The sequence below is a fragment of the Taeniopygia guttata genome, chromosome 1 (genome assembly GCF_048771995.1).
Source record: "Taeniopygia guttata chromosome 1, bTaeGut7.mat, whole genome shotgun sequence".
Taxonomy (NCBI): Eukaryota; Metazoa; Chordata; class Aves; order Passeriformes; family Estrildidae; genus Taeniopygia; species Taeniopygia guttata.
The window spans coordinates 92,368,098-92,395,885 of record NC_133024.1 but is presented as its reverse complement, the minus strand read 5'-3'; the positions used below and the strand labels follow the sequence as shown (position 1 = coordinate 92,395,885).

The following is a 27,788-nucleotide window of genomic DNA, read 5'->3' as shown; positions in this document are numbered from 1 at the left end:
AGGTACCATGGAACTATTCATAAAGTAGAAATCTATGCAGTACTTTTGATTGATCTTTGATTTTCAAAGTTTAAAAAGAGCAAAAGATTAAATATATTTGCATAACTATTGTAAATATTTATCCATTACATCAGTGTCTTTTTGCTATATGATGTTTTTAGTAATGATAATGCCACATATTTCACTCTAATTTTACAGGCTTGAAACTATTTAACCAAATATTCTTTCCTAGGAGAAATCTTTCTAGGGCACCTGATCAAAAATAATTCAGCACATTCAAAAAACACTGCTTCTCTAAATTGACAGTATTTGAAAAGAAAACTGACCCCTTTCAAATAGGTTAAGTGTCTGAAAGCTGTAAGAAACTTAAATGTACAGTGAAAATGGAGTTGCAATATATCCTTGGGAGAAAGAAAACAGATAGAGAAAATGTATAGATAGGAAAGAGGTGGTGGTCATGAGACTGCTGACAGATTCACAGAAAAGCCTTAAGACAAATCTCTGGCCCTCCTGTAGGACAGGCATCTCAGTGGAACCCATTTCCCAACTTAAAATTTCTTTGAAGCTGTTTGCACAAGTCCATCCAGGATCTTAACTAAGAATTTAACTCAAGATTTTCAGATGATGAAGACAGAACTGCCAGTGCTCCTACTCAGAAAATATTATTAGCAACTATTCTCAAAGAGAGAGGCCTTTCAAAAGGGTTTTTCATGCCAGTTTAATGAAGACAGGGTTGCAATGCCGGTGTGGAGTCCCCAGGTACTTCCAGGCATTGCTGCTGTGCAGTTCTTTTCAAGGAATGAGCACTGTTTCCAGGAGTTAGTCAGGTCTTTGATTCAGACTGAAAAGGTTATAAAGGCAATAAAGACCATGGGGGAAAAGTGCTGAAATTTTCACATTTGAGTGAGCACCAATGTGAAGGGTTGTGGTTTGGCTTGCACTTATAAGCCTATTTTCATTTCAGAGGGGTTTGATAGATGTAGCTGGAAGTAGAGTGTGGCTCCAAATATTGTTTTAAAGATTATGCTGCATCAGTGATCTGACAATGCACTGGAAAGGTTAAATTGAGTGCAGATCATTTAGCTTTGGTATGATGATGAATTTCAAGTGATATCAGTTATGAATACTAGTTTCAAGTATTGACTGAAAAAGCCAATATATTGCATGGGAACTTTGAAAAGTGAAATAATGCCAGTTAACTGTGATTTTGCTTCCAAAGGAACTAATCAGGTGACTGTGACCTTGACGGCTCTTTCCTCCAGCCCTCCCCTCTCATATGTACGAAACTGTCATGCTCATCTATACACTTGAAAAGTCCTAAATGCTGTTGATATTTACTGTTCATTATCAAAGGTCTTCTGCTTTACAGGCTTAGCTGTTAAAACATGTGAAATGGCAAATGCTGACATGACAGTTTTGCAGTTACACTAGAGGTTTGAATGTATTACTAAATCCCCTGATTAAGAATCAGCCTATTAACAGTTCAGAATTAGGTGTACTGCTGTTATATTAGGTATATTAGTTATATTAACTCTTGTTCCTCTTTTCTTTGATATTTCAGTGCTACGGCTGTTGAAGGATGGTGCTGACCCTCATATGCTTCTTTCCTCAGGAGGATCTTTGCTCCATCTGGTAAGAGTGATTGAAGATTATTGTTAGTGACTGTGGATAAACAAAGTGGGAAAGTGAGTAGCAGATTTGACATATTAACAAAATAGACAGGTTTGACAATTTTTTTAATCTGCACTGAGCTCCGCCATGGCTGTGATTGCATCCAGCCATTCATTTTAAATAAATGGTCATTTTCAAATTGCTTACAAAAGAATGGATCATGTCATAGGAGTGGTAGCTAATAAATGAGATAAAATATTTTATTTATAAATTATCTGTGCAGCAAAAAAGAACAAAGGAAAGACACCTTGATTCTAAATACAAACTTATATGGTTCAAAGATTCACAGTTCCTGTATGATATAGCATTCTTCCTTTTGTTTTTGTCATATTTTCTTGCACCAGTTTCCAACATGTGGATATTTAACACATTATCTGCATTTAGTTTCTCATTATTTGCATAGCAATTCAGATTAAGTAGCAAGAAGATAAAAGAAAAATAATTTGTATATAATAATGAAAGTAAAAGCAAGAGGTAAGGCCATGACAGGCAGACAGAAAGAAAATACCACAGGAGAAGAATTTTGGCATTGATGAAGCCACTAGCAAAACTCATAAATAATTCCTACATCTTATGATCCTGGTCTGTGATGCTTCAGTTGCAGACATGCTGTCTATGAAAATATTTTAAGACATTTGGATCCAACTTGGTTGCACACCGTGGCTCAAAAAATGTGACTGAGCAAAGTAACAAAAAGTCTGCTGGCAGAGTGCTTCATTTCAGAACAGCTGGATTACGTTTCTCATAGCATGTATACAAACTACAGTAATTTATTGATGAGAAAGAGCCCTTGTAATATTACTGGACTTCAGCACACCTGTGACAATGCTCTTGCAAGATACAATGTTTTTGTTGTGTAATTAATCCTTGTTTTCCATTCTCTGTGGCTGTGCTATTTAACCAAGGACTTTAGGAAAGAGAGACCAAGGTAAGGGGAAAGTGCAGTATTTATTTGGAAGAGAGAAAAATTTAATTCCCTTTTCTCTTCTCCAACTATTTGTCTGCTGTAAAGATGCTCAACCACTCTTTAAAAATGCAGTCTAAATGAGATTTGGGATTTTTGGGATTCCCAAAACAGAGGCATCCCAAATGTTACCTTATGCCAAAAGCCCTAGGAGACAATCACTACCTTTAGTGTGGGTGATTTGATATAAGTGTCAGGCACTTTAAAATAAAAGAAAGAAAAATTAATCTTCAGGGATTTTAAGTTGCTTTATCTAGTTTAGCTGAAGAACAGTTTTTAACTGCAGATAAAATCTGCAGCTGAACTGTGCCATTTTAGGCTTCTTGATCTGCATCACACCCAATTCACTGTCACAATCAGTATCTCAACTGGTGCCTGCTGCTTCACAGGCACACATATGCTTCCAAAGGAAGGAAAGCTTTCTGCAGTAAGAAATTTGCAGTAGAGAGCCATGTGTAACCTACTGCCTCAGTTTAGTCGGAGTTACTTGTAAGTACTCACAATTCATTTACAGGAAAATGCTCATCCTACTGGAGATAGAGGCAAACCTGAATTCAATGAAATTCAGATTTGACCCGGATTTGGGAGCAGTATGGACAGGAGAGAAGAATCGTGATACAGGGAAACAAGATAAGCCAAATTTATTTTCCAGCAAGAATTGAAACTAGTAATTTAGCATGCACCTGTGCTATATTCTTAAAGCCCGCTCAGATCCATTCTAAGTGTTAGTGTTGCAACTGTGAAGCTGCTTGGTCCAAAGGGGAGCTTAGTGTTTATTCTTTCCACTTGTAGACTAAATGTTTTTGTGTCAGAAAGAATGGAAAATATATATATCTTGACACTCTTCTTAAAATCTGATTCATTATAATTCCATTTTCCTTTTTTCATATCTGTTAACTTCCAAAACATTATATAATTCTAAAAAAAAAAAAAAACCACAAAAAAACCCAAAAAATGTGATACTTGATAAAGATTCTGGTTTTATCTCTGTAGAGTATTCCAATATGGTTGAATCTAGGCAAGCTATGGGAACTTCAAAATTATTCACTGAACTTTCTTTAGGTCCCATGACAGGAGAAGTACAATAAAAAGTGAGTAGGTATCTGAGCTGCCATGCAGGTTGAAGCACATGGTGTCAGGTCAATTCACACAGGCAACCACCACCCCCACCCTTACAACAAAGTATATGTGTCACAGTTTTATTCTGGAACCTTAGCTGAACTTGTCCAATTGTTTCACAAAATCAATTAAACAAGAATCAATGAGCAGCAACAAATCTAAGCTGCAACTAATCAGAAAAAGCTCTAAGTCTATTATTAATACACAAAATGGGTCAGTGATACCTGTCATCTCTAGAACTGGTTGGTTCTGGTTTGTTTTTTGAGTTTTTTTTTTTGTTTAAAAATGTCTTGAAAATATGATTTGTGTTATATTATGCTGATCTGTAATATAAAATGTCTTACCTTAATTTCAGCACGGAACAGCTCAATTTAAGTTGTACTGATACAATGAATGATACCAATGCAATAAAACAAAACTGTTTCTACAGCTGCTGGATAAGTTACACGAGCTAAAAGAAATACATCAAAATTTAATTTCTGTTCTATAATTTAATGGTCAGTGTATTTGGAATTCATTTAGGGCAGGACTGCTTTTTTATCCTGGTAGAATTTAATATTAATCTTTTGGGTTGTCTGTATTTATGATTGCACTGGTACATGCAGCTGCTGCATTCTGATGGAGATCTCAGATATATCTTGACTTCACAGTTGAATCCAGTTACACTTTTCCTTCTTCCACACTTCCTTTTGTATCCTGGCTTCCATGCCAGATTAAAATTAGTCCTGCCCCTAACCTCTCCCCCATGGGGAAAGAGATGGGTTCCTTCTCGGAAGAGTTATTGAGATTGTGTCTGAGGCCAGAGTTAGGATCTTAAGTGTCCTGATTGTCTTTTAAGGTATTATCCATAACCTTATGTATAAAAAGTCACAGTTGTGACAGAGGAGTAAGGTCAACACAATGTCCAGGCCATTTTCTTCTTCCCTTCCAAATTTGTGGCCATGACCAAGGTATAGAAACATGCACACACACACACACGCATATAAACACATATGTGCATTTTTACACCATTTTTACTCACAATTACACCCTCAGTGTGCAGGGTATTTATCTGGCAGAGAGACTCGAATAGGAATCAGTACAGTTAGTGAATTGGAAATAGAAGTGGGCTATGAAGAGGGGTGTATTGTTGCCCTAAGCTTCATAAAAGGCAGAAATTTATGTATGCAAGGACATATGCATGTGTGGGTGTGCATATACTTAGATACCACTACTCATGATGGGATCATCAAGCACTGATGTCTGTGCACTGATTTGGAATGGCAATATTGAACAGGGAAAAAAGCCTCATCCTTGTGGATTCATCAGATTTCAAAAGGAAATAGGGAATTCTGTGAATCATGCACATGGAACTGGAAATCTCCACACAACTATTTCTATAGATTTCTCAGCTGTTGTTCCCTACAAGCACATCAGCTTAACTACAGTGTGTCATCTGCCTAATTTAAATTGTACGTAATAAATTTAGTTGTACACTGAGGAAAACACCATTGCTAATCTGCTCTTTTTCCTTCCAGTGTGCTCGCTATGATAATGCATTTGCTGCAGAAATTCTAATTGACAGAGGAGTAAATGTAAATCATCAAGATGAGGATTTTTGGACGTCAATGCACATAGCCTGTGCCTGTGATAATCCTGATATAGTCCTGCTACTGCTACTAGTAAGTAAAGCAAGCCAATGAATTGTGTGCTTGAAAAGGAGACAGAATGGAGCCCGCTAAGGTCTGAAACTGCTGTATGAATGCAATATAGTTCTACTAATCATAACAGTGAAAGCACGTACGGTGTTTGGTTTTCCTTGACATTGTTTTTGTGCTCAGGATTTTTATAAGGCTTTTAGGACTTTTTATTTTTAGGACTTCAATGAGAATAAATTGCAAACATCAATGTCAAGTATCTCCTATTTCTCCACTGTGGTCCAGATCTTATATCTCTGAAGCACTCAGTCCTAAATGGGATATTCAGATAATTTCTTTTCTTTCTCCTTGTCACTTTCTGTTAAAGGTTGAGTTGCCAGACAATCTTAAAAAGCAAGTATATGCTCAGTATTCACAAAAAAGTATTTGTTGACATGGTCACAATGAGACAAATTTAATATTTATGTAAACAACTTTGACTTTTTATGCTGAGTTTGCTCAATATAGTAATCTATATGGCATTCAACCTTTTTAGAGAGCAGTAGTGTGCCCAGGTGGCCAAGAAGGCCAATGTCATCCTGGCCTGTATCAGCAGTACTTGTGCCCAGCAGGAGTAGGGCAGTGATTGTCCTCCTGTATTTAGCACTGGTGAAGCCACACCTCAAATCCTGTGCACAGTTTTGGGCCCCTCACTACAAGAAAGACACTGAGGGGCTGGAGCCTGTCCAGAGAAGAGCCACGGAGCTGGGGAAGGGTCTGGTGCACAACTCCAACTGCAGGAGTTGGGGTTGTTTAGGATGTAGAAGAAAGGCCCAGAGACAACCTGAAAGAAGGTTGTAGCAAGGTGGGGGCTGGCCTCTCCTGCCAGGTAGCAAGCAGCAGGACAAGAAGAAATGGACTCAAGTCACACCAGGGGAAGTTTAGATTGCATATTCAGAAAAACCTTCTGTGCTGAAAGAGCAGTCAGCATTGGAATAGGCTGCCCGTAGGAGTGGCAGAGTCAACATCCCTGGAAGCATTTAAAAGGTGTATAGATGTGACAGATATGGACATGGTTTAGTGGTGGACTTGACAGTGCTGACAATGGTTGAACTCCATGATCTTAAATGTCCTTTCCACCCTAAATTATTCTCTGGTTCTCTTTTGTGCTTCCATGCCTAGGACCACAAACTCTAGTTTTATACAATGGTACTGATGCAGCTCATTCTCTCAGTTCATGTGATATTGCTCTTTAAAACTGTAGTGCAGAAGCAGCTCACAGTCTGACTTAAAGTTTTGTAGTCTTTTTATATAATTTTAAAATTTTTATGTTTTAAATATGTTGCTGCAAGGTCAGAATTTCTTTTCATGCTTACAATTTTATTTCAGTGTTACAGGTAAAGAGAAGGTAGCTAGATTTTTAGACTGTATCCTTGATAATACATTTAATGAAATCTCTTTGGGAGATTTAGTCCATTCCCTCTGCTCAGACAAGAGCTAGGCACACCAGCTTCCCCAGGACCAAGTCTTCAAGGATGTAAAGTCCACAGACTCACTGGACAACCCGAGTTGTCCAGGCTGGACAACTGGGCAATCTGTACAGTATAAAAAACAAAACAAAACAAAGAACCAAAAAAAATCCCCAAAAAAATCAGATACATCTGGTTTTAAGCGTTGTAATTACTCCTGGCAAATAATGGATAAAATTTCCAGGTTGTTTTATCTCTTGTATTACCTCAATCTGTCCAGTGTAGATACATCTGAAGCCTATGTATTATGCATGTACTCCTAGACTGATAAACAAATTAGAACAGAGAAGTTTATTCATAAAAAACTCTTGTACTGTGGGAAACTCTTGTAATGGGGGGAATTTTCAGAAATTCTGAATACAATGCTGTTGTCATTAATAGGAGCAGTTTAGATTATAGAGGGCTTTTGTAAAATTTTCCTTGATCATTTTTGCAAGAAGCTCAACCTAATTAAGCTTTGAGTGTTGCTATACAGGTTTATGTCCAAAATAATTTTCCAGGCCATCATCTGAATGTTTTTTGACTTGGTCCCTGTTGTTACAAGCTGCCTTCCTCTGGAGGTTGTAAGCATTTTCTGATATCTTGGTTACCTAATATATTCAAATTTCAATAAGCAGGGGTACACACATGTGGATTTTTTGCAAATAAAGTTTGAATTGTTCATATTATTTGTGATAACTTCTGTCAAATCTGCCCACATTTAGGTGGTCAGCACTTTTAAAGGCAGAGTTTCCTTGACCAGATAAATAATATCTTTATACTCTCCCTTCTAAAGTCAAAATAAAGAATTTGAAATTTTGAGATTTAAAGATTTTTAAGGAGATGGCAGAGGAAGGGAAATATTCTTAGGTAAACAGTAGGTTTTGTACCATTACATTAAAGCTCTCTTTGATAACATTTGACAATGTGAAGATGAAAATTGAGGTTGGAGAGACTTATTTTTCACAATTCTGAATTGCCTTTGCGTGAGCAATTCATATTAGAAATTACTTTGCCTTGAGGTTAGTGTTTCATGGACCATGTCTAATGTGTAGCATGAACCTCGATAATGCCAATATGAGCTATAGTCAGCTTCTATTATGCCACAGTTTTTCACTGGAAAGAAAAATAATGCTTCTTGTAACCTCAGGAATTACTTTTAAATAAATATTTATTCTGGACTGAATTTATAGCCCAGGCAGTACCATATTCTCTGTTTTAAAGATGTGCCCTAAAAGGTAACAGCATGATACTTTAATTGTTCAATTCAGATTTCTGGAAAACTGTCACGGAAGCCAGTGCAGATTTCCTCATTAAGGGCTTAAAACATTTCTTGACAGGGAAGTAGGAAAACAGAAAATATTAAAAATTGTATATTAAAATACCAGAAGGCTATCAATAAAGATTTGCTTAAACACTCCCAGTTTCTGACTTCACCCCACTTTTGGAGGGGTCAGACTTCATTTTAATCTGTCTGACACAAGATATTGTCTTGTCATTCATCATCTAAACTGGTAACTCACAATTTCTTTGCTCTGGTAGATAGCAGACAAAATCAAAGCTCATTCACTGCAAACTAGGAGGGGCTGTAGCTGTTTGCAATGGGGTAATCTTCTGTCATGGCCTGCTGGAAGGCTATTGGAATTGTTAATACTTTTTTTTTTTTGGAATGGATGCAGAATGAAATGCTTGAAGCTATTTCTTTCCATAATTCCCAACACTTTACCTTAGGTGGTATAGCTTTCCAGGGACACATTTATGTCTTAGTTTTGTAGCTGTCAGCAAGGGGAGAGGGGGACACTGGAATGAGCAGCCAGGAGAGATATCCTGTGTCTGCTAAGCAGGCAGTCAGTGAGGAGCATAGCCCAGGGCTGGCACATGAGGAGATGCAGAGATCGGAGGTGGTCCATGGGGGTCTGCCTGCCGTGCACGCCGATGAGGTGGGAAAGGTCATGTTCATCAGTCACTGCTCCACCGCATCGGCATTGTGTGTTCTCCCCGTAGCATAAGGAATTGCTCTGCATGGATTTTGTATGAAGGAGGCTCCTGTAGAAGGTTGAAGAGAATGCTAAAGTGTTTTTCATTTAAGAACTGAGATGTGTAGGCTTATATACATTTGTGCCCACATTAAATCTCTTAAGAATGTGAATGGCAACCAGATTTATTGGAGGGATCTGCTCTGTCTTGCCTCACTGCCTTTTGAAGGCTCAGGACGGAATGTGCTGTCAGCAGTTCTGTCTGGTTGGGGTGTGTTCTTTTTCATCATTCAGAGTGCATTGCAACATTGTTTTTTTATTAATTCCCTACACTTGTTCTATATTGAATTCAAACACTAGCCAAGATTTGTACCTTAGTATCCAATGTTCTTTGTCCCATGCTATCAGAGTTGCAGAATGTCCAAGAACCAGCATTTTTGTGCTGCTCCTGCTTTGTTAGCTGTAGCAAGTGGCCTTTAAATGGCTACAGCTTTAAACTTGTACCCATCACTTACAGCCTAATTAGACTTACAGCCTAATTTTCGTTCCTCCACAAAAGACATAAATTTTTAGCTTTAAATAATTTTAATTGATACATAATAGGGGGTAACCTTTACTTGTGCACTGTTCAAACTGTCTTCTTTTCATGACAGCTCAACCCCACACAGTTTCTCATTCACTCCCCCCCAGGTTAGGATCACAAGGGTAAAAGTGAGAAAACTTTTAGGTTGAGATAAAGACAGTTAATTAGGGAAAACAAAAGCTGCACACATAAGCAAAGCAAAAGAAAAATTAATTCACCCTATCCCATCAGCAGGCAGGTGTTCAGCCATCTCTGGGGAAGCTGGGCTCCACCACGTGTAACAGTCTTGGGAAGACAAATGCCATCACTCTGAACATCCTCCTCCTTCTTTCTCAACTTCATATGCTGAGCATGAGGCCATATGGTGTGGGACATCTCTCTGAATAATTGGGTGGTCATCTGTCCCTGCTGTGTCCCCCTCCCAGTCCCTTTGCACCCCCAGCCTGCAGTGGTGGGGTGAGGAACAGAAATGGCCTTGGCTCTGTGTAAGGGCTGCTCAGCAATAGCTAAAACATCCCGATGTTATCAACACCTTCTTCAACACAAATCCAAAACTCACACTGGCTACTGGGAGGAAAATTACTCCCAGACAGAACATGCACACATATGGTGGAATAAACATTGACACTGTTGCAGTTTTGTATATTAACCTTGGCTACTCAGAAGTAGGGTAGGTAGATAAAAATTGTAGGTGGAGATGGTATTTTAGTGTTTGTGCAGTATGTGGCACAGTAGAGATTTATTCTTTATTTATTCTTTCATGGAACTGAAAGTATTACTGTGATAAACTTGGCACTTAACTAGAAAAGAAGAGATCAGTACTACATCCTCAGAACACTCTTAATAAATTTTTTTAAACTGACCTTACTAGGAAAAGTGAGTGTACCTTCTGTCTGCTAACTAATTAGACATTTCATCGTGTCCTTTTTGGAACCTGGAATTGAAGCACAAAATGCAAATCTGGCATAGAAGGCTAAAAGTAGAAATTAAAAAAAAAAAGATTAAGGCTGAATATTTTTTCACTCTCCTCTTTAAGAACTTAAGAAAATCTGTGCTTGGCAGTGTGCAAAAGGGAGTTACCATAAAATCATTCATTAGATTTACAGCAACAATATATAATATAATAATATAATACTATCCACTGCATGTGTAAACCACATTTGATTTTGGTGTAAAATCCTCTTTCCAAAACCAGATATATTTTCACTGGAAAAAGTTTACATGAACTGACTTCCTGGTGGGAGTAGAAAGGAAGTCATTATGGGGCTGTAAGTCTCTTTTCTTCTCCCCCATGCAGTTGAGAATGGCACATATCTGAAGTCATGTAATCAGGCAGCAGTTGCATAGTTATTTTGCCCTTCTTCTTTGCAACTGCATCAGACTATGTTAGCAAGCAGAGATTAACTGTCAAAATGCCATTATCTTTAGAATTTAAAGAAAGGTTTTCCTATTTCATAGCTCCAGAAACTATTGCTTCCTCAGAGGAAGCAATTCTGTGCTCCCCCTCAATCTTGCTTTGTATGACTTCCTCCTTTGAGTCAACGGGAGAGGAAGCAGGGAAGGGGAAAGAATAACGAGCAGTTATAGGTCATAGGAGACAGTGGTTAACAGTTTATAGTATAAATGATCATGAAGTCCAAAAGAAAAATGATTCTTCTGTCTTTCTAGAGGCAGTTACCAATATTTGTAGTAAGGAAATTTAAATAGCATTTTTTTTTTTCTGTGGAAGCTGTGGGTATATATTTGAATTCACTCAGTTTGCAGAGGCTGGTGGATGTGTGAGAAGTGTAGGAGGGAACTTCCAGGGAGTGTGTACTACTGGCTTATAGCCTTTCATCATTACTAGCTGGGATAACATAAAACTAACCTAGATGGAGGCCACTAATTAAATAATCCAGGTGATATCTTTTAATTAGTTGCTGAACACCAGATAGCAACACTCATAGGAAATTGTAGAAATATTAGTCCTCCATAAAGACTGGTGAAAAGTGATGAAGCTAGCTAGTCATGCAGCACTAAAGATGGTTTAAGGAGAGATAAGAGCAGGAACTTAACTGGATACAGCAAAATGGTCAAAGCATTTAACTTTGAGCACTACCATGAAAGTAATGAGATAGCCTAGAAAAGAAATGAGGCTAATATAAAGAGAAAAGAAATAGCATTGAACTTCAATTGACAGCAGAAATAACCAGTGAAATAGAATCTGCAGTTCACTGTACAAAGAATGCTAAATCATTATATAAATCGAAGCCTTTTTACATGGGAAGTAGACGCAGAAAGTAAGATGTAAGAGTCTGTAAATACTTCTTTGATGTCTAGAAATCTAACACACACCCCTACACTATCCCTCTCTGCCTCCCTTTGTCCCTCCCCCCATTTCATCCTCCCTCCCTCTGTCCAGGTGGAAAACATTTGGCACTGGATATGGGACTTAAGATGCAGACTATGGCTATTAAGCAGCAGACCTGTATACTCTGGAGTTCTTAGCATCAGAGCATTTCCAGAAAACAAAAGCTCCTGGAGATAAAAGAGAGTTGGAAAAAATATCAACCCCAGTTTTGGCTGGAGCAGATCAGGAAAAGTATGCTGAGGGATGGAAAACATGTGCAAAAATGGGGCATTTTGGATAAACTTCACTCTAATTCTCATTTCCCCAGAGAAAGATGATCAAGGAATGAAAAGACAATGAAAATCAACATCTGGCTTTGATCTTCAGTAAACATAGTTTTGTACTATTAGGTCTCCTTCATAGTTTGGGAATGTTCCACCACTGGGAGATATTTGTAGAAGGTGAAATTCATTCTTCATGCCAAGTGGCCTCTGCTCGAATCACTGACATAATTATTCTGTGAGTTACTCATGAGTGAGTAGCTAGGGAATTGAGGAAAACTCTTAGTTAAAGTGCAGAAGTGAAAAGTTGCTTGGTAGTGAAGAACATGCTAACAAGACAACAGCCTGGCTATTAACAGAGAAATGGGCCTGAGAGCTGCTGAGTTTTCATTAGGATTGGTCCTATGACATTATTTTATTTAGAGTTTTGAGTGATAACCTTGAGAGGAAAAATAGAGGTATGATAATGAAATATGTTGAAGACAATGTTGCGATGCCTTATCTTTTAGGGTGAGAATTCTAATGTTGTGCAGAAATCATAAGGTATCTTTGAAGACCTAAGTAATAAAAATGGCTTGAAATTTCAGAGTACAAATATAAGGTCATGCTCTGAGCAACAGACATTTCTGTGATATGCTCAGGAACCATCAGCTGGAAATTTGGAAAAAGAACTCAGAGCTTTACTAAATATTAAGTCAATTTTATGCTACAAACATGTAACTGCAGGTGGGGAAAAACAGATTATTGGATTTGTCAAAATGAAGATGTTGTCAAGAGAAAGAGAAGAGTGGTTTTGCTACTGTCCAAGTAATGACAGCCTGCAGTTAGCTATCTACAGCCACATTCAGAAATGGGAAATTGTACCAAGGAAACCTTCAAGGATAAGGAAGTAAAAAGGCTTATCTTAAGAGAAAGGAGTAAAAATAATATGTTGTATTTTAAAAAATCAAATCAGGCAGGATGTAAAAATTTCTGTAAATATATGAGGATAGAGAAAGAAGTAAGAAAAAAAGCTTTTGAAACCTGGTTACTGCTAGCATGAAAGCAAATTATTGGAAAGGTGTCCAACAATAAAGACAGAAATTAAACTAAGCTTTCTTAATGTTAGGAGACCTATGTTGGAAAGCAGCATTCCATGCAGGAGCACTAGGGATTAAAAAACCTGATCCCTAATTAGCTTTAAAATTGATCTTAAAGTTGTGAATGAGATTATGGGTTATGTGTTTCCTGCATTACCAAACCGATGCTTCAGGAGATCCATTCTAGTATTATATTTCCACATGACAGCTGTTAAGAAGGCTGTGCGGGTATAATTATTCTGATTGTGTTCTTAAGACAATAAAGTGACGTACAGAGGATATTAAACACGTAATATTGTGAACAATAAATAGCAAGTAAAGTTACATGGTAGATATTTGATGCTAAATTTCTATAGCCAAAAAAAGACAGGAGAAAAGTTTATGAAAGAGCACAGTTCAGAAAGAGAAGTACAGTACAGGGCAAACACACAATTTTCCAGGCATTTGAAATATTTCTGTTTGTTTGCTTTTAATACTGTTTCCAGATATTTGAAAGCAAAATACATAATGGCCAAATAGTATGAAATCAAAGGAAAAAAAAAAAGGCTTTTTTTTTTTTTTCTCAAGAAAAGAAGCCCCAAGGCCGCAAAAGCTAGATGTTTAGTATCTGGAAGTAAGTTGAGAATGGCATTTAGATTGGAAATTAATTGTGTTTCTCAGAAGAATTTATTCTTAAAAAAAAATCTGAATTATCATTGGGAATAAGAATGTTTTATTATTTTTTTAAATGTTAAGAAATTCCGTTTCCAAAGGACTGACATCAGGGAAGATGGACATATCCTAGCCAAATTTAAATAAAAATATGTATTTAATTAGTATATGGGATTGGAAAGTCAGTATAATTTAGTAATCATGAAAAACAATACACTTCTTTCATTTGGATCTATATATATTTTTGAGCAATGTTTTCCAACTGTGACCGATTTTGGCTTGATTTTGACATCAAGTACTGAAGTAAACTGAACTTAGAACCAGATCTTGAATCACCATATCATTAGGATTTAAGCCAATTTTTTAAAATTAAGTAATAAATCCATTTTTTCTCATTAAAATATAATAGGAATATAATTTTTAAAGTTTGTACCTTTAATGAATAAAATTATTTTTTAATATATTATTTGTTTGGATAAGAGCTGTCCTTGAATGCTGAAAAAATCCCCAAACCATTCAAACCAATGGACTCCTCTCTCAGTTAAATATGGCTTTTTGTGTGTTTTCATTTCAGAAATACTGGAATGAAATATCACTATGGCATAATTTGTAATGCATAATTTAGAAGGCCTTGGGTGCATGAACCTGTGAAAAAAGAACCATCAAATGAATGTCCCTGAATTCTTGAATTTGTGAGTGAGCCAGTAGGGGAAATTGCAGCACTGATACAATTTATCAAAAGTTCAAGGACAACTTACATTGATATGCCACCATAAAGATTGATGTGTCAAGTCATTGGAAAGAAAACTGCTGCAGGAAAAACTGGCTTACATATTGAAAGCAGATGGTTTAGGTAAATTGTAACAGTGCAGGGTTAGTGGAACTAATAAAAGAGGCGTCATGAAGGTCATTAAAACACCCAGGTTTGCGCATGTGTTTGAAGACTTTTCAGTAAGAATAGGAAAGGTGAAGAAAAAACATTGATTTTCCAAATCAATAATTGGTGTGGACTATGTGTGGAAAAAGTAGGTAATTCAGTTCAGTGTAGAACAATATAAAATAATGAGACTGGATTGGATAGTGAAGTGTAGGAATTAAAGTCATGAAAAGAAAAATAATGGAAAGTTGGATGTACATATATTTTTCTGTTTTGATAATGAGTTTGAGCAAGATGTGGGTGCTGCCTGCAAGGTTGAAAGGCTAAAGAGATGTTGGAAAATGTATAAAAGATGGCTTCTGAAAGCACAGGAGAAAAGTAGCCTTTATATTATTTCTAAGTAACAGCTGTATCTTCAGCTATTTGAAGTTGAAGATTATGAAATCAGATTTGTCTTAAATTTCAAATGACTCCCATTAGAAACTATGATATATTGTGAATTTTTAAAACACACTAAATAATATTTTTCCAAATGTCAAATGGAAAGTATTTGTTGAATCAGTGAATACTGCAAGATTACTGACTTGCACTTTTTGGGAAGAAGGATACTCCTTAAAATTAGGACAGTACTGGAAGGTGGAAAATTTCATTTTCTGGAATGAAGACCAGAGAATGGTAAGGGATTGATTGTGGAGAGTTGTTTCTTTGCAAGGCGATAGGCAGTTGGTAGATTAATGCCTATTACTTCAATATTGACTGCAAAAATTACAATTTATGAACATGAGGAAAAGACTTTGATAAAACACATAGACAAATCCTTGATGGATGGCACAGCATTATGTCTGTGAAGTATTTATTTCAATTTTGTGTAAAATTTCATCACTTTTCCAATGTATATATTAATCCACAGAGACCAACTATTACAAATAGACCTGGAGTCTTATGTTTTGTTAATATATAAATGTCAGCTCTGGTTATACTTCTATTGCTAGGATTTATAAGCGTATGATTTCTTTTCATATAATCAATTTCAAACTTTAGCATGGAGTATATATTTCCCTCACTGTTGTATTAGGGACTAACTTGCTGCAGTCCCACACAGCAAGTTACTAGTGACTATGACTGGAAGATTTTATTGTCTACTGCACTTTTTTCATTACCCAAGCACAGAAAAATAATAGGATTTTCTGCTCTTCTCATAAGTTCTCTAATTATATGCTGATGTTCTGAGAAGCCAGGTTTGCATTGACTGGCATAGTAAACTCCCTAAATAGGTTTGGTATTTCGCAGGATGATTTGTTTCTAGAAGACCTAGATTTAATTACTAACCAGCAAGACAGCATCACCCTGAGTACAGATTAAGCTACTGTACAGTCTCTTCCCTGTACACTTGGGAGCATGTTGATGTTATCAATCAACACAATTAATGTCTCATAACACAAATGCAAATTAACTGAGGTAAAATAGCAGTTTTATAGTCTTACTTCCTTTCATGATACATTTATCTTTGCAGAAACTATGTGCTGTACACAGCTATTGTTTATTGCACACTGTTTAATCTCCTGCTTTTTACACCAGAGGCATGTAACATGGATTTTCTTTCTTTTTACTGTGTGTGTATATACATTAACATGGGCTCTTTTTTCTCTGCATTAATAAAATGGTAAGATCTGACGTCATATCTGAAGTAGCTCTACTTATTCATGTGTGCCATTTCAAGTGTATTTAATTTACACACACACATGCATATACACATATATATACACACTATAGACACATACACACACACACACATACACACACATCTGTGTATGTAATCTCAAAATGGACATTCAGCATCTGTATTTCCCAAGTTACATAAGTACATAGACATGGATATGGCAGTGTGCATAGACAGGAAGGGAAGATGGCTTTCCAAACTATGGGGATTAAGAAGAAGATCATCAGGTTAAACAGGGCCTTGAGATTTGCCCCTAGTGAGACTCTACATTTATGTTATTTACATTGAACATGTAAACTACAAGCTCTTCAAAAAACAACTTGCAATCTTTACTGAGCCATCAAAATAAATGTCCTTTCTTTGCAGCCATGTGGTTGTTTTGTTTGCTCTGTCCTTGTCTGTGGTGTGCCAGGGTTGGAAACTCTTTCAAGTGAAGCTGCTAGGCAGAACTTTCTCCCACGGTTTTGTTTGGAGTGTATGTGTGTGTAAATATATATGTGTGCGTATATATATGTATGTGTGTATCTGACTGCTTTCCCATATATATGCATGCAATATATACATACAAACACATAGACCTTTGTAGGGAAATGTATTAGTAAAACTTTGACCTCAATGTGTTATATTTTATTTGTACTTATCAGTACAGAGGATGTTTCTCATCTCCATTTTCCCTACAAAAAGTTATGCCTTACTAACTGTCCAATTTTGTACACAAGTGACTGTTCTTGTTAACCCCAGGGAATGACCTTTATAATTCCTAAAGTATGAAATTTTTTTGACCTTATGTAATTGCAAGCTTGCTGAATGGTTATGAAGTAACTGCTAACTCTAACTGTGGTGTCAGATTAAAAGACTTTTTGACAGACAATTCCAAAGGCTCACTCCCTGCTGTGTGAAGGAGATTTTCTTTCTATTTGTTCTAAAAATAAAAGGCAATAATTTCAAAAAGTGACCTTTTGTTAGAATAATATATAAGACAGGGGCTGATCATTTTTCTGTGTGCCTGTCATAATTTTTAATGATTGCAATTAAAATAAAATTAGAAGAAAGCATGCTTCTATACTGTTATCAGAGACATTCAGTGCTCGAATAATTTCTTTTTTTCCCATAAGCTCTGCTACTGATGGGAAGTTTGCAAGTCCCATGTGCAGAAACAGATGGGAAAATTTTAGTCTTTAGTCATCAATGCTCTTTGAAGTTTCCTTTCTAATTCCCTTTTCTTGCCAAATAATTTGAGAGCTGGCAATATCAAGTCAAATACCCCTCCTTCTGTACTTCAACTATCCTTTTTTTGACCTCATTCTGATCTATTGGATTTTTGCTGCAGTGTCTTAATAATAAAACAGAATGAGAATACTATTCTAGGCAAAAATAACTTTTTTGTGATATATAGCATGTAAGTCGAGTTTTCTTCAATTCTTTAGTCTACCTCCACTTTCAATAAAAATCCAAAATTTCAGTGAGAAAATACATTCTAAATTTTTTTTCTTTTTTTCATGCTTTCAGATAAAATGGTTTTAAAAGAGTTAAAAGTATGTCAACTTATTTTTGTGGCATTCAAACAAGTACATCCAATTCATATAATTTTTCCAGATAATTTTTTTTTTTTGCATACTAAGCTAAAAAGAGTGTCTTCATGCTCTTGGAGACCTTCTGATACCCTAATGTCTTATCTGTTTGTCTCTTTTCTGAGAAGCCCTCACTGAAAATGTGCAACATGTATTTTGAACCAATCAAGTGCCAATAAGGTGCCTCCATAAAGTAGAAAAGTGAGAAAGAAATGCAGTTATTGTTTTCTTTTTTGTCATACTTGGCTTTGGAGATGAAAATCATAGATATATAATTCTTCATTAACTGCTCTTTAATGTAACACCTTTTTTTTTCAATGGAAAGAAAATTTTTGGCAGGTAAAATATTGAAATATTGATATTGTATTAAGACAAGTGCATATCTTGAGAGTAAGATTGCTTCCCGTAATTTCTGGTTGAATAAAACATATGTGCAGAGACTGGAGAATTGGATGCTTAAACTCATAGTTATGTGGAAGCCCTAGAACTGAATATGTTCTGCCCATGGCCTGTCCCACCAGAATCTCTAGATTCATTTGCACTACACTGTGGCTAAACTAAAATTTCTCATGCTTGAATGCACATCTAGCCAATAAAAGCAAGAGTAAAATTGTTGTTGTTAAGGCTTGTTTCCTCACTGTTATAAAACCAGCAGTGATTACATATGAAGACACACTGAGGCTGAGGCTATTAGTGTTCAAATTGCATGGCAAAATTCAGTCATGCATTTGAGGTACTGATTTTCGTGACATTAAGAATGATCAGTTAAAGCTGTTGAAAAACTTCAGAATGAAGCATGAAGATAAGAAACAGAAATGGATACAACAAAAATAATTCTATTCTTCCAATTTCTACTCAAACTAGCTGGATGATTTTCAGCGTTTCCAGATATTTGTGAGGGAGAAGAGAGAAAATAAAAATAATTCCTTGAGGCAAAGCTAAGTCAAGGAAATCAGACTATATTTAGAAATTAAGACCTTAAAATCTGAGAAACCTTGGTGGTCTATACTAGGATTCACAATTTGAAGAACCACCATGAAAGACAACTTGCTGTCTGATTAAGATCCAAGTACAAATCTGTATGACTTTAGAATTAATACAATGTTCCCCAGTCTTCATGAATATTGTAGTTCTAGGGCATGGAAATAGTGGTAACTTGAGAAATATACATTACTTTTTATTTGACTGCTTCTGTAAGTAGGTTTTAACTTTTTATTTCATAATTGCATGCTTAGTTGCATTTTATTTTGAAAGATGCTGTTACAAACATGTTACACTTTGAGTGTTTTCAGAAGTGTTCAATACTGGAACTGAGTGGGATTTTCTCTGCCGTTTACATGCCATCCAGCTGATGAGCAGAATTTAAGTCCCCATGGTGCACAAACAGATGGGAAAATGTTGGTCTTTCGTTTTCAGTCATCAGTGCTAATTCTTTTATCTTCTGCATGCATTAGTCAAACAGACTATGCCTGTCAAGCAATCTGTAATATGTGCCATGACAGCCTTTTTTTTTTTTTTTTTACTCTACTGAAAATCTTTTCTCTGAACTGACATTGACTACATTCTCTTAGTTTAAGGAGGAAAATGCTTTATTCATGAACTAAATGATTGCCAAAATGGTTGTAGAACTTTGATTTTAAAGTATGATTTTTTTACTATTTTGTGAAGTAATTCTACAACCAAGCAGCACATTTCAAATACAATTGGGGATTTTGTAGGCATTGGTGATCCTATATATATAAAACTATCTGATGTTTTTTATGAACAAACTCTTTATTGGCACATACTCTTATCCTTTTTTACCCAGCATGTCACAGCGATACATGTCTGGGACTTTTGGAATACTATGATGTTCTTTATGCACATTGGCATGCACCTATAAATCTTAATTTCTAGACTGTAACAAGAAAGTAAATTTATTTTCATGAGCAGTTAAGCTGCATATTCAGATTTTGATGCCCATTTTTGCAACATGGAACCCAGAAGAGCCATGAATTAAAGAACTTTTATCCACAGAGCAACTGAAATACTTTACTTACAAAAGGATGTGTGAATAGCAAACTGCATTTATATGATCATTGCTTGACTGGTTTAGCATGTATGTATAATGGAAATAAGTGAGTAACAGTGGTATTACATAAATTTGCATTAACAGAAATGCATCTATTTTCACAATTATGTAAAAATATTGGCATAAAATTTTCAGCACTGCATTATCTCCTGATTTATTGAAAGTGCTTTTTTTGGAAACGTGTTTTATCCAGTTCAGTTTATTTTATACGTGTGGAGGGCACTTAATAAGGCTCTAAATTCAGCTTTGATTCTGTAGGCTCTGTTGTCACAGACATAAGGGATTGAGCTTTGTGTTTGTGTTTTTATGATGTGGGTGGGATCAGGCATGCTGAAAATGAATTCAGACCTTTATTGTATCACAAGTTAAGCTCATCCAGATGGCAGACAGTTCCTACTCCGTGTGAAAGAATCATTTTGGTAATGCGACAGGCATGGGTTTATAGACAGTAGGAACTCTTACAGAGCTGAAAGCCCTGAAATAGGGCAAATATTGCATACAGTAATATTGCAGTCTTTCCCATGTGAGAGGTGGAAACTCCTGCTGCAGGTAACCATTGATTCAGGGTTATGCAAGGAGTCCTGTAAATGGCGCACTGGGCCAGCCCAGTTTGCAGAGCTGTGCTCTCTGCAAGTCCAAGTAAAAGGAAGTGAGAGGCTTTTCTATTTCTATTAAGGGAGAATTTGTTTTCATGAGTACACCTTAACATGATGCCCTACTATGAAGGAAATGCACTGAGCAGGAGGATTTGTTCCCTGCATTTTCTCTATAGATATAGAAGCCCATGCAAGGCGTGCATGAAACATTTGTTAGTATACCTAAAAGTTGTTACTTTTATTTGTGATCCGTAGATTTTAGTTCTGAACTTATATGTATAGATATGGAGTTTGGGTCCTTGTTATTTTACTAATAAACCTTGTAAAGAAAGGAAGAAAAATTTTCAGTTTAGAAACTCTCTCTTAATGAAGCCCCTGTTTGAATTTCTTCAATACTTTTAGGAGTTCAGGTTTCAATACATAAGAATTTATTGATGAAAACTTTTTATTTTGGAAAAAAATTATGGCGTCCATTATGGTTGAGGGATGGTGGTGTTTTGATGTGGAACTTAACTAACTGCAAGTAACTTAACTGCCCAAGAGGAGATGTAGTTTATTATTTGTAAAACATAATACTTTGAAGCTCAAGTCATCAGTTGGGAGTTACTGAAATTCCCATTTAATAAAATATCAGGCGTGTCCCCCACACACTTCAGTGATGGAAATTCCCCTATAAAGGATGAGAAATGGGATTTTAAAGGATTGCTTTTGTATAGGTGAAATTTCCACTTCCTTGCTTTTCTTCAAGATGTATGAAAGGAAGGAGGGTGCTAGGGTTATCTGTGCAGCAGATATCCCTATTTGAAGTATGATTTTCCATCAGACACACCCTTGTCTTCCAAAAGGGAAGTATGTTGTCTTTTTTTAACCCTTTTCTTTTGGCAAGCTACATTAAGGGTCAATAAAGCCAAAACTGCAGCTAGAACAGCTTTGAGGTGACTCTACTGTTTGCCATGGGCTGTACTGAACTTCCATATCTTTGTAATAATGTTATAAATGTTATAAATGTTTTTGATTCCTTTCCTTTTCTTTGTCAAGCCTGGGGGTGGAGGAGTAAAAGTAAATATTTAGAAATAGGTATCCTTCATGGTAGACTTCCAGTCCTGAATCAGCCCTTTTCATGGGCTTCTTTTGGCAGCTTTGTTCTGGAGCAGGAATCTTTTATTTACTCTGGGGTGTCCAGATATTGTTTATCTATCTCCCAAATATCTTAAGAATCGGTGGTGTCATGGGGAAGGGTCTTCCTTAAAGGTTTATGTGGAAAAAAATTAAAATTAAAGTATTAGGTCTGCAATCAGTGTTATCTTCTAGATTGTTTTGTGCTCATAAAGAGAATACAAAAGAGGATACTCAGCTCAAGTATGTCAGTTTTCTTCTTACTAAGCAGGCAAACCTCAGTTATGATGACATCAGGTAGGGGAACTGTCAGTGGAGGATCTATAATTGTAATCACTTTTCCCCCTAGCTCTTCTCTGTACTGTGATTTCTGTGAAATCATTTTCTGCCTGTAGAAAGTCTGTCGTTCAAATGAGTTGGAAGGAAGACATGTTTTTGAACTGAGAGCAGCTGCTCAATCTCACTTAATCTTTTATTTCTTTGTCTGTGGTTTCCTAATGTGGTGAAGTCTTTAGCTTTTTTTTTTTTTTTTTTTTTTAGCTTTGCCTTGAGAACTGCTACTCATCTGTTCAGCACTGTGAATTTGTGTAAAGTGGTATCCAGTGCTAATGACCTAAACCACAGCACTGTGTAGAGCAACTTCATTTCTTTTGCTTTGTTAATGAATGAGATTCAAACAAGTCTAATAGGAACCACAAAGAGGAACCAGCTAGATTTGTGGGATTTGGTATCTTAAATGAAAATTTATGCAAGCCATCGAGGTTAGAGGGCAAGATTGCTTAGCACCATGGAGCCATGAGCATGTAGGACTTCCTGTATGTTTCCTTATTCTTAAACAAATAGAACTTTATATAGAACTTTTTTTATAGATGAGAGAATAGTATACAAATGTTTATACATTTGCATGTGTATAAGTGTATACATATGGAATATGTGGAATTGAATAAAAATAGATTACTAATATAAGAATATAATTAGGCATAAAAAAGTCAGGTTTTGTTATGGGGTTGACAGGTGACTGCACAGTTTGCACACAGCTAGCATGTTGTAGAACAATTGAACCATTGTAAGAACTGTGCAGGAGCCTCCTAGTAGGAGACAATTTTGGGTTTTTCTTTTCCATAGCAACAAGTGTATTATTTTTTTTCTGCCTCTGTCTTTTTTTTTTTTCCTCTTTTTTTTTAATATCCACACATATTCACATATTCCTCAGAGTCTACTGTATTTCTGACTGCCTTCATAAAACCTCAAGAAGGCAATGGTGGTAATCCTAGGTGACAGAGGCAATTACAGGGTCATAGTTTCTGTATTAAAAATATTTTATAATGCACCTGGGACTTTCTACTATATTAATAAAGCTAAATTACTTAGTTATTTCAAATATTTTAATAACCTGCATGGCCCACAAGTTTGAGAGAATAATTTAAGGTATGCAACAAAAGAAAGGATTTCAAGAATTTCAGTGAATCATAGTCAGACTTTCAGGAATCTGCCTCATTTCCACCTAAAGTGGATTGATGCTGGATCTCATTCAGAAAGCAGTTCCAGCAGGAAACCCTTCTGAGGACAACATTGTCTGGGGGCAAAACCTGAGACATCCTAGCTGGGAAGGTAAGCCAGAAGTAGTATCTAGGCAGAGAGATGCCCAAACCTCTCCCAAGTCCTTGGCGAACCTTGGTAAATTAGGAGTCCTCAAACAATGCCTAAATGAGATTAGGCTCCTGTCCATATGGTTGTGATGGCATTGAATTTCTGGACATGCAACCCAGTGGTTAGAACTCTGTCCCTGAATACTGGAGATTGCTGGAGAAGGTCTAAGCCCACAGCTTTTCATATGGTTTTCACCTATCCTGATAAAGTTAGACTGTCAATACAAAAAATATTGTGGATTTCAAAGATACAGAAATAAATAATTTAAAATCTTTGAATAAGGACACATTCCTCAGAACGGAGATACCTTGGCCCTTTTTTTTTTTTTTTTTTTTTTTTTTTTTTTTTTTTTAATGAGTAATGGTAGGTAGATATATTTTTCATTTGGAAATCATAAGTTGTGTCACAACACTGGAAATAAGAAAGAGTAGAAGGAATATTGGCCAGATAATAAACAGAGAAGGAAGTTTTAAGATTTTCTAAAGAATTAAATACTTAATTAAAAATTTGCCCCTGTGCACGATAAATTGAGTTTTAGAATCAGTTATTTATTAAAAAAGGTTGAGAGATTGATTGTTTATTGATTGCTTCTGAGTTAACAGTATCACTAATTATGCTACCTAACTGTAGAATGAGGACTAAACTCAACTTTTAGCTTCCCAGTGGAATTTGGACATTGATCCACTGGATACAGCTGCAGCAACATAGCCTTAAGAGTTTGTGACTGCATTTTTACTCGGGTGCCTGTCCCAAGGGGTAAGGGGTAGCTTCTACAGGGACAGAGCACTGTGATGATGTCATGCAGTTGCTAGTTATTGTAAATTCTTGCAAATCAAAACTCCCAGTAGTGCTTAGACTTTTTGGTTCTTTCCCCATTTTCTCCCCAAGATTATTTGAGGAGGAACAGTTCAGCTCCTATGGCATCTTGTAAAGCAAAAGCAGTATTCTCTGTACTATCCTAAATTAGCTCCAATTTTATACACTAAAAAATACACTGGGGGTGTAGAACCTGGTTAGTGGTGGTCTAGTCCTGTTCAAGGTCTTCATTCCTGATGTGGGCAGTGAGGTAGAGCACACCTTCACTAAGTTCACAGATGCTGAAGAGCTGGGAGGCAGGGATGATACACCATATTAAAAATGCCTATTATGAAACCCATAAAATCAACTGGGAACATTCCAAACATTTCTCAAGAAATTAATATAAAAATACCCAATAAAAATTACTTGGAGATGAGTAATTCTGTATTGTATTCTTCCTTCTGTGATATTACATCTTAGAAATGAATTAAAAGTGTGCTTCTGACCAAAGTCATTATCCTACTTTTCCTGAATTTAATATGTCAAAAGTCTTTTGTTTTCTTAACAAGGAAGAAAATGGTCTTTTGACATTACCTGGAGATGATCTACATGCAAGGAAGAATAGATACCTGCAAGATTTTGTGGGGTTTTTTTTATATGAAAAATATGAGATATGAAATTGTTTTGCGTTTATAATTCTACCTTCAGCAACAAACTCTCATGGGTTAGTGAGTAGAAAGCAAAACAAAAATCATACTTCCTAGTAGTGGAACAAGTGCAATGAATAGTTGTTAAACCATCCCCTAAAGATACTATGATCTTCAAATCCACCCTTTATTTGATTTTATTTGTCCTACCGTCTTTTTGATTTTATCTGGCAGGGCAGACAGTAGAAATTTATTTTCATAGCACTATAACGAATGCAAGATTTTACACTTGTAAGTCTCCTTCCATTCCTTTTCACTAAGCATGAGAGTCAAATCCTCGCATCTAATTTCATTTAAAAATTCATAAGAAATACATCTAATGTAAATTTGTTCTCTGGGCTCCCCTTACAAGATAAGACTAGAAGAAAGTAGTGTGTTTTGTAGGAGGACAGAATTATTTTGCTGCATAGGATATGGTTTAATAGGATGTAAGAGATGTTTGAGACAGATGAGGTATTTTTTGATGCCTGTCTGTCCCCTGTTCACTGTATTGGAAACTCAGATCACCTCAGACAAACAGTTCAACTTCAAGTTTGATAACATAAAGCTTATATGAACTTGCTCATTTTTTGTGTCATATTACAAGCTGAGCCAGACCTGAGCCTATTACAAGTTTTTATTTGATAATACTTACAGTGAAAATTCCTGAAAAAAGCAGTCATGTCTTCTATTAATAATTTCATATTGCATTTAACCTCTGATGCTGTGGTTTTAAGAAAAGCAGTCCTTGGTACTTCTCATTTTTATTAGCTAAACTCTTTATCATACAAGCTGTTAAGAAAAGTAATTAAATTTACCTAAAGTCACACTTATTTCATAATTCCTTGCCATTAAAGTAATAGAGAGAAATTTTAAATTAATGTTACATGACAATTCGCTAGTAATGTAACTTCTACTGATGTAACACTAGCAATGTAAGCGTCTGTGTCCACCAGACATTTATGATATTTTCAAGGATGAGAGCTTTCTTACTAAAAAAAATATATTTTCCTATAAATTCTTACATTAATAATCTTTAATATAGAAAATACAATCGTGCTGGTGGTTTCTTTTAAAGCTTCTCATTAATCTGCTCATTTCACTAGTCCTCAGCCCCAAGGGCTCTTCTTACTTGTCAGTCATTTATATTGAATTTTGAATGAAACTTAGAGAAATTTCAGCCTAGCTTCTTTAAAGACTACAGTTGAAGTAATCAAGCTCATTTTCATTGTCTCCAGTTGGAGACAAATGGCAATTTTATTTAGCAATGGATGGTTCACTTTGAGGCTGGATTGATGGATGAGGCCTCAGGAGGTCAGGCCAGCTGACAAGGTTCCCCAGAGCAGCTGTCTGCCCATCCCTACTGCAGGGGTGTCCATGCTGCTTGCCAGTCAGCTTTTGACCACTGCTGGTTACTGCTGGAGTGTTTTAAGGCAGACTGTAGTCAGTGGCAGCTGACTTTGAAGTGTTGTGCTGCAAATGGTGGTGGTTCCAAAACTCACCGATGAGCAACCCAGACATCTGTGTTGCAAAACCAGACTGGACAGCTAGTGTGGCAACAATGTCAGCTGTCTCAAACAAAGACAGCCTTTTTGACATTCATGAGTCCTTCATTTTGCCTTTGCCTTTTTGTATGTTTGGTTTTGTTTCAGGTTATAATCAGCCTGCTGTCTAAGAACTCCAGCTTTGAAATGTTTTTGAATAGGATCATGTAAGAGCCCCAGTCATGTTTTGAGATTTCAGTACAAAAACCTAAAATGCTTTTAATTCTTGTCTGTAGGCTGGAGCAAATGTGCTTCTGCAAGATGTTAATGGAAATATTGCACTTGATTATGCTGTAGAAGGGACTGAATCTAGCAGCATCCTTCTGATGTACTTGGAAGAAAATGGTAAGTCAGCTCTTCAGCTTTTGGAATGCTTTTATTGAACATGTCATAAAAATAATAAGGATGTGTATTGAGCTGATGGAAGTCACACCAAAGCCAATTGAACTATATCAGCTTGGGGATGAAGAGGAGGAAGATGATTTGCTACCACACATGTTTTCAGTGTGTTTAAATTGGAACAACTAAAAAAGGTTAATGGCAATTGTCATTGTCAAAACTGCTTTTGACCTTTTGTGTGGAGAAGTTAGAATGTAAATTCAAAGTAGAGAAACTGCAGCAATACAGAAGCTTTTAAAACAACTAATTTAACTATTCAAGGACTAGGTTTCACATTTTGTTTCATTTTCCCATCATAGACCCAGAGAATATTTCTTTCGAGTAACAGACTGCTAAATAAATAAATCATTGCAAATAATTTTAATGAAAATGCATTCTGAATGACACTTTATTCCTCATTCAGAAATACTAGTATTGGTTTAGGGTTTTTTTTAACTGTGAAAATACTGTAGCAAGATTTCTATTATGAATTATGTTTAATATGTTGTAGATAACGGGACTTGTATTGAAAAACTAGGTTTGTTGCTCAACAGTTCCAATCTTAGATAAGAGTTCTAAAATGAGATTTCTAACATTCCCTTTGACTCTGAGAGGTTGTCTTAACATTGTATGTGGCTCATCTTAACACTGAGGAAAAGGCATTAAGCAAATATAATAAGTAATAATGTAAAAAAAACATATTTTCAACATTGCCTCCATATAAATGTTTTTTTTAACATAAAGTAAGTTAAATTATATTCTGTTAATGAACCCTTAAGGAAAGTGTCAAGAAAATCACAGTTTCAGATCCTATACTGCACACATCCAGTGTTTTGCATGTTTTATAATTTTGTTTCCTCAGTGTGTAGCAGTACCTTCACAGCTCTGGTTTTGCATTTTTCTAATGGCAAAGCAGCTATTGGCTTCTAAAAACTTTGTTGCCTTGAAAAACACAGATATTTGTCTAAATGTTCCAACTACTTTGACTCCTGTTTGACAGGTAA

General features: G+C 36.1%; 1 protein-coding gene across 8 annotated transcripts in view; it reads left to right on the top strand.

Annotated features, from left to right (window-relative positions):
• Positions 1-27,788, top strand: part of MYO16 (myosin XVI) — a 356,263-nt gene that overhangs the window by 114,411 nt on the left and 214,064 nt on the right. For all 8 annotated transcript variants that reach the window (XM_030280385.4, XM_072933685.1, XM_030280401.4 and 5 more), the window contains exons 3-5: positions 1,562-1,632; positions 5,272-5,415; positions 26,643-26,751. In XM_030280385.4, coding sequence (XP_030136245.2) covers positions 1,562-1,632; positions 5,272-5,415; positions 26,643-26,751 — 324 coding nt within the window. The remainder of the gene's footprint in view (positions 1-1,561; positions 1,633-5,271; positions 5,416-26,642; positions 26,752-27,788) is intronic.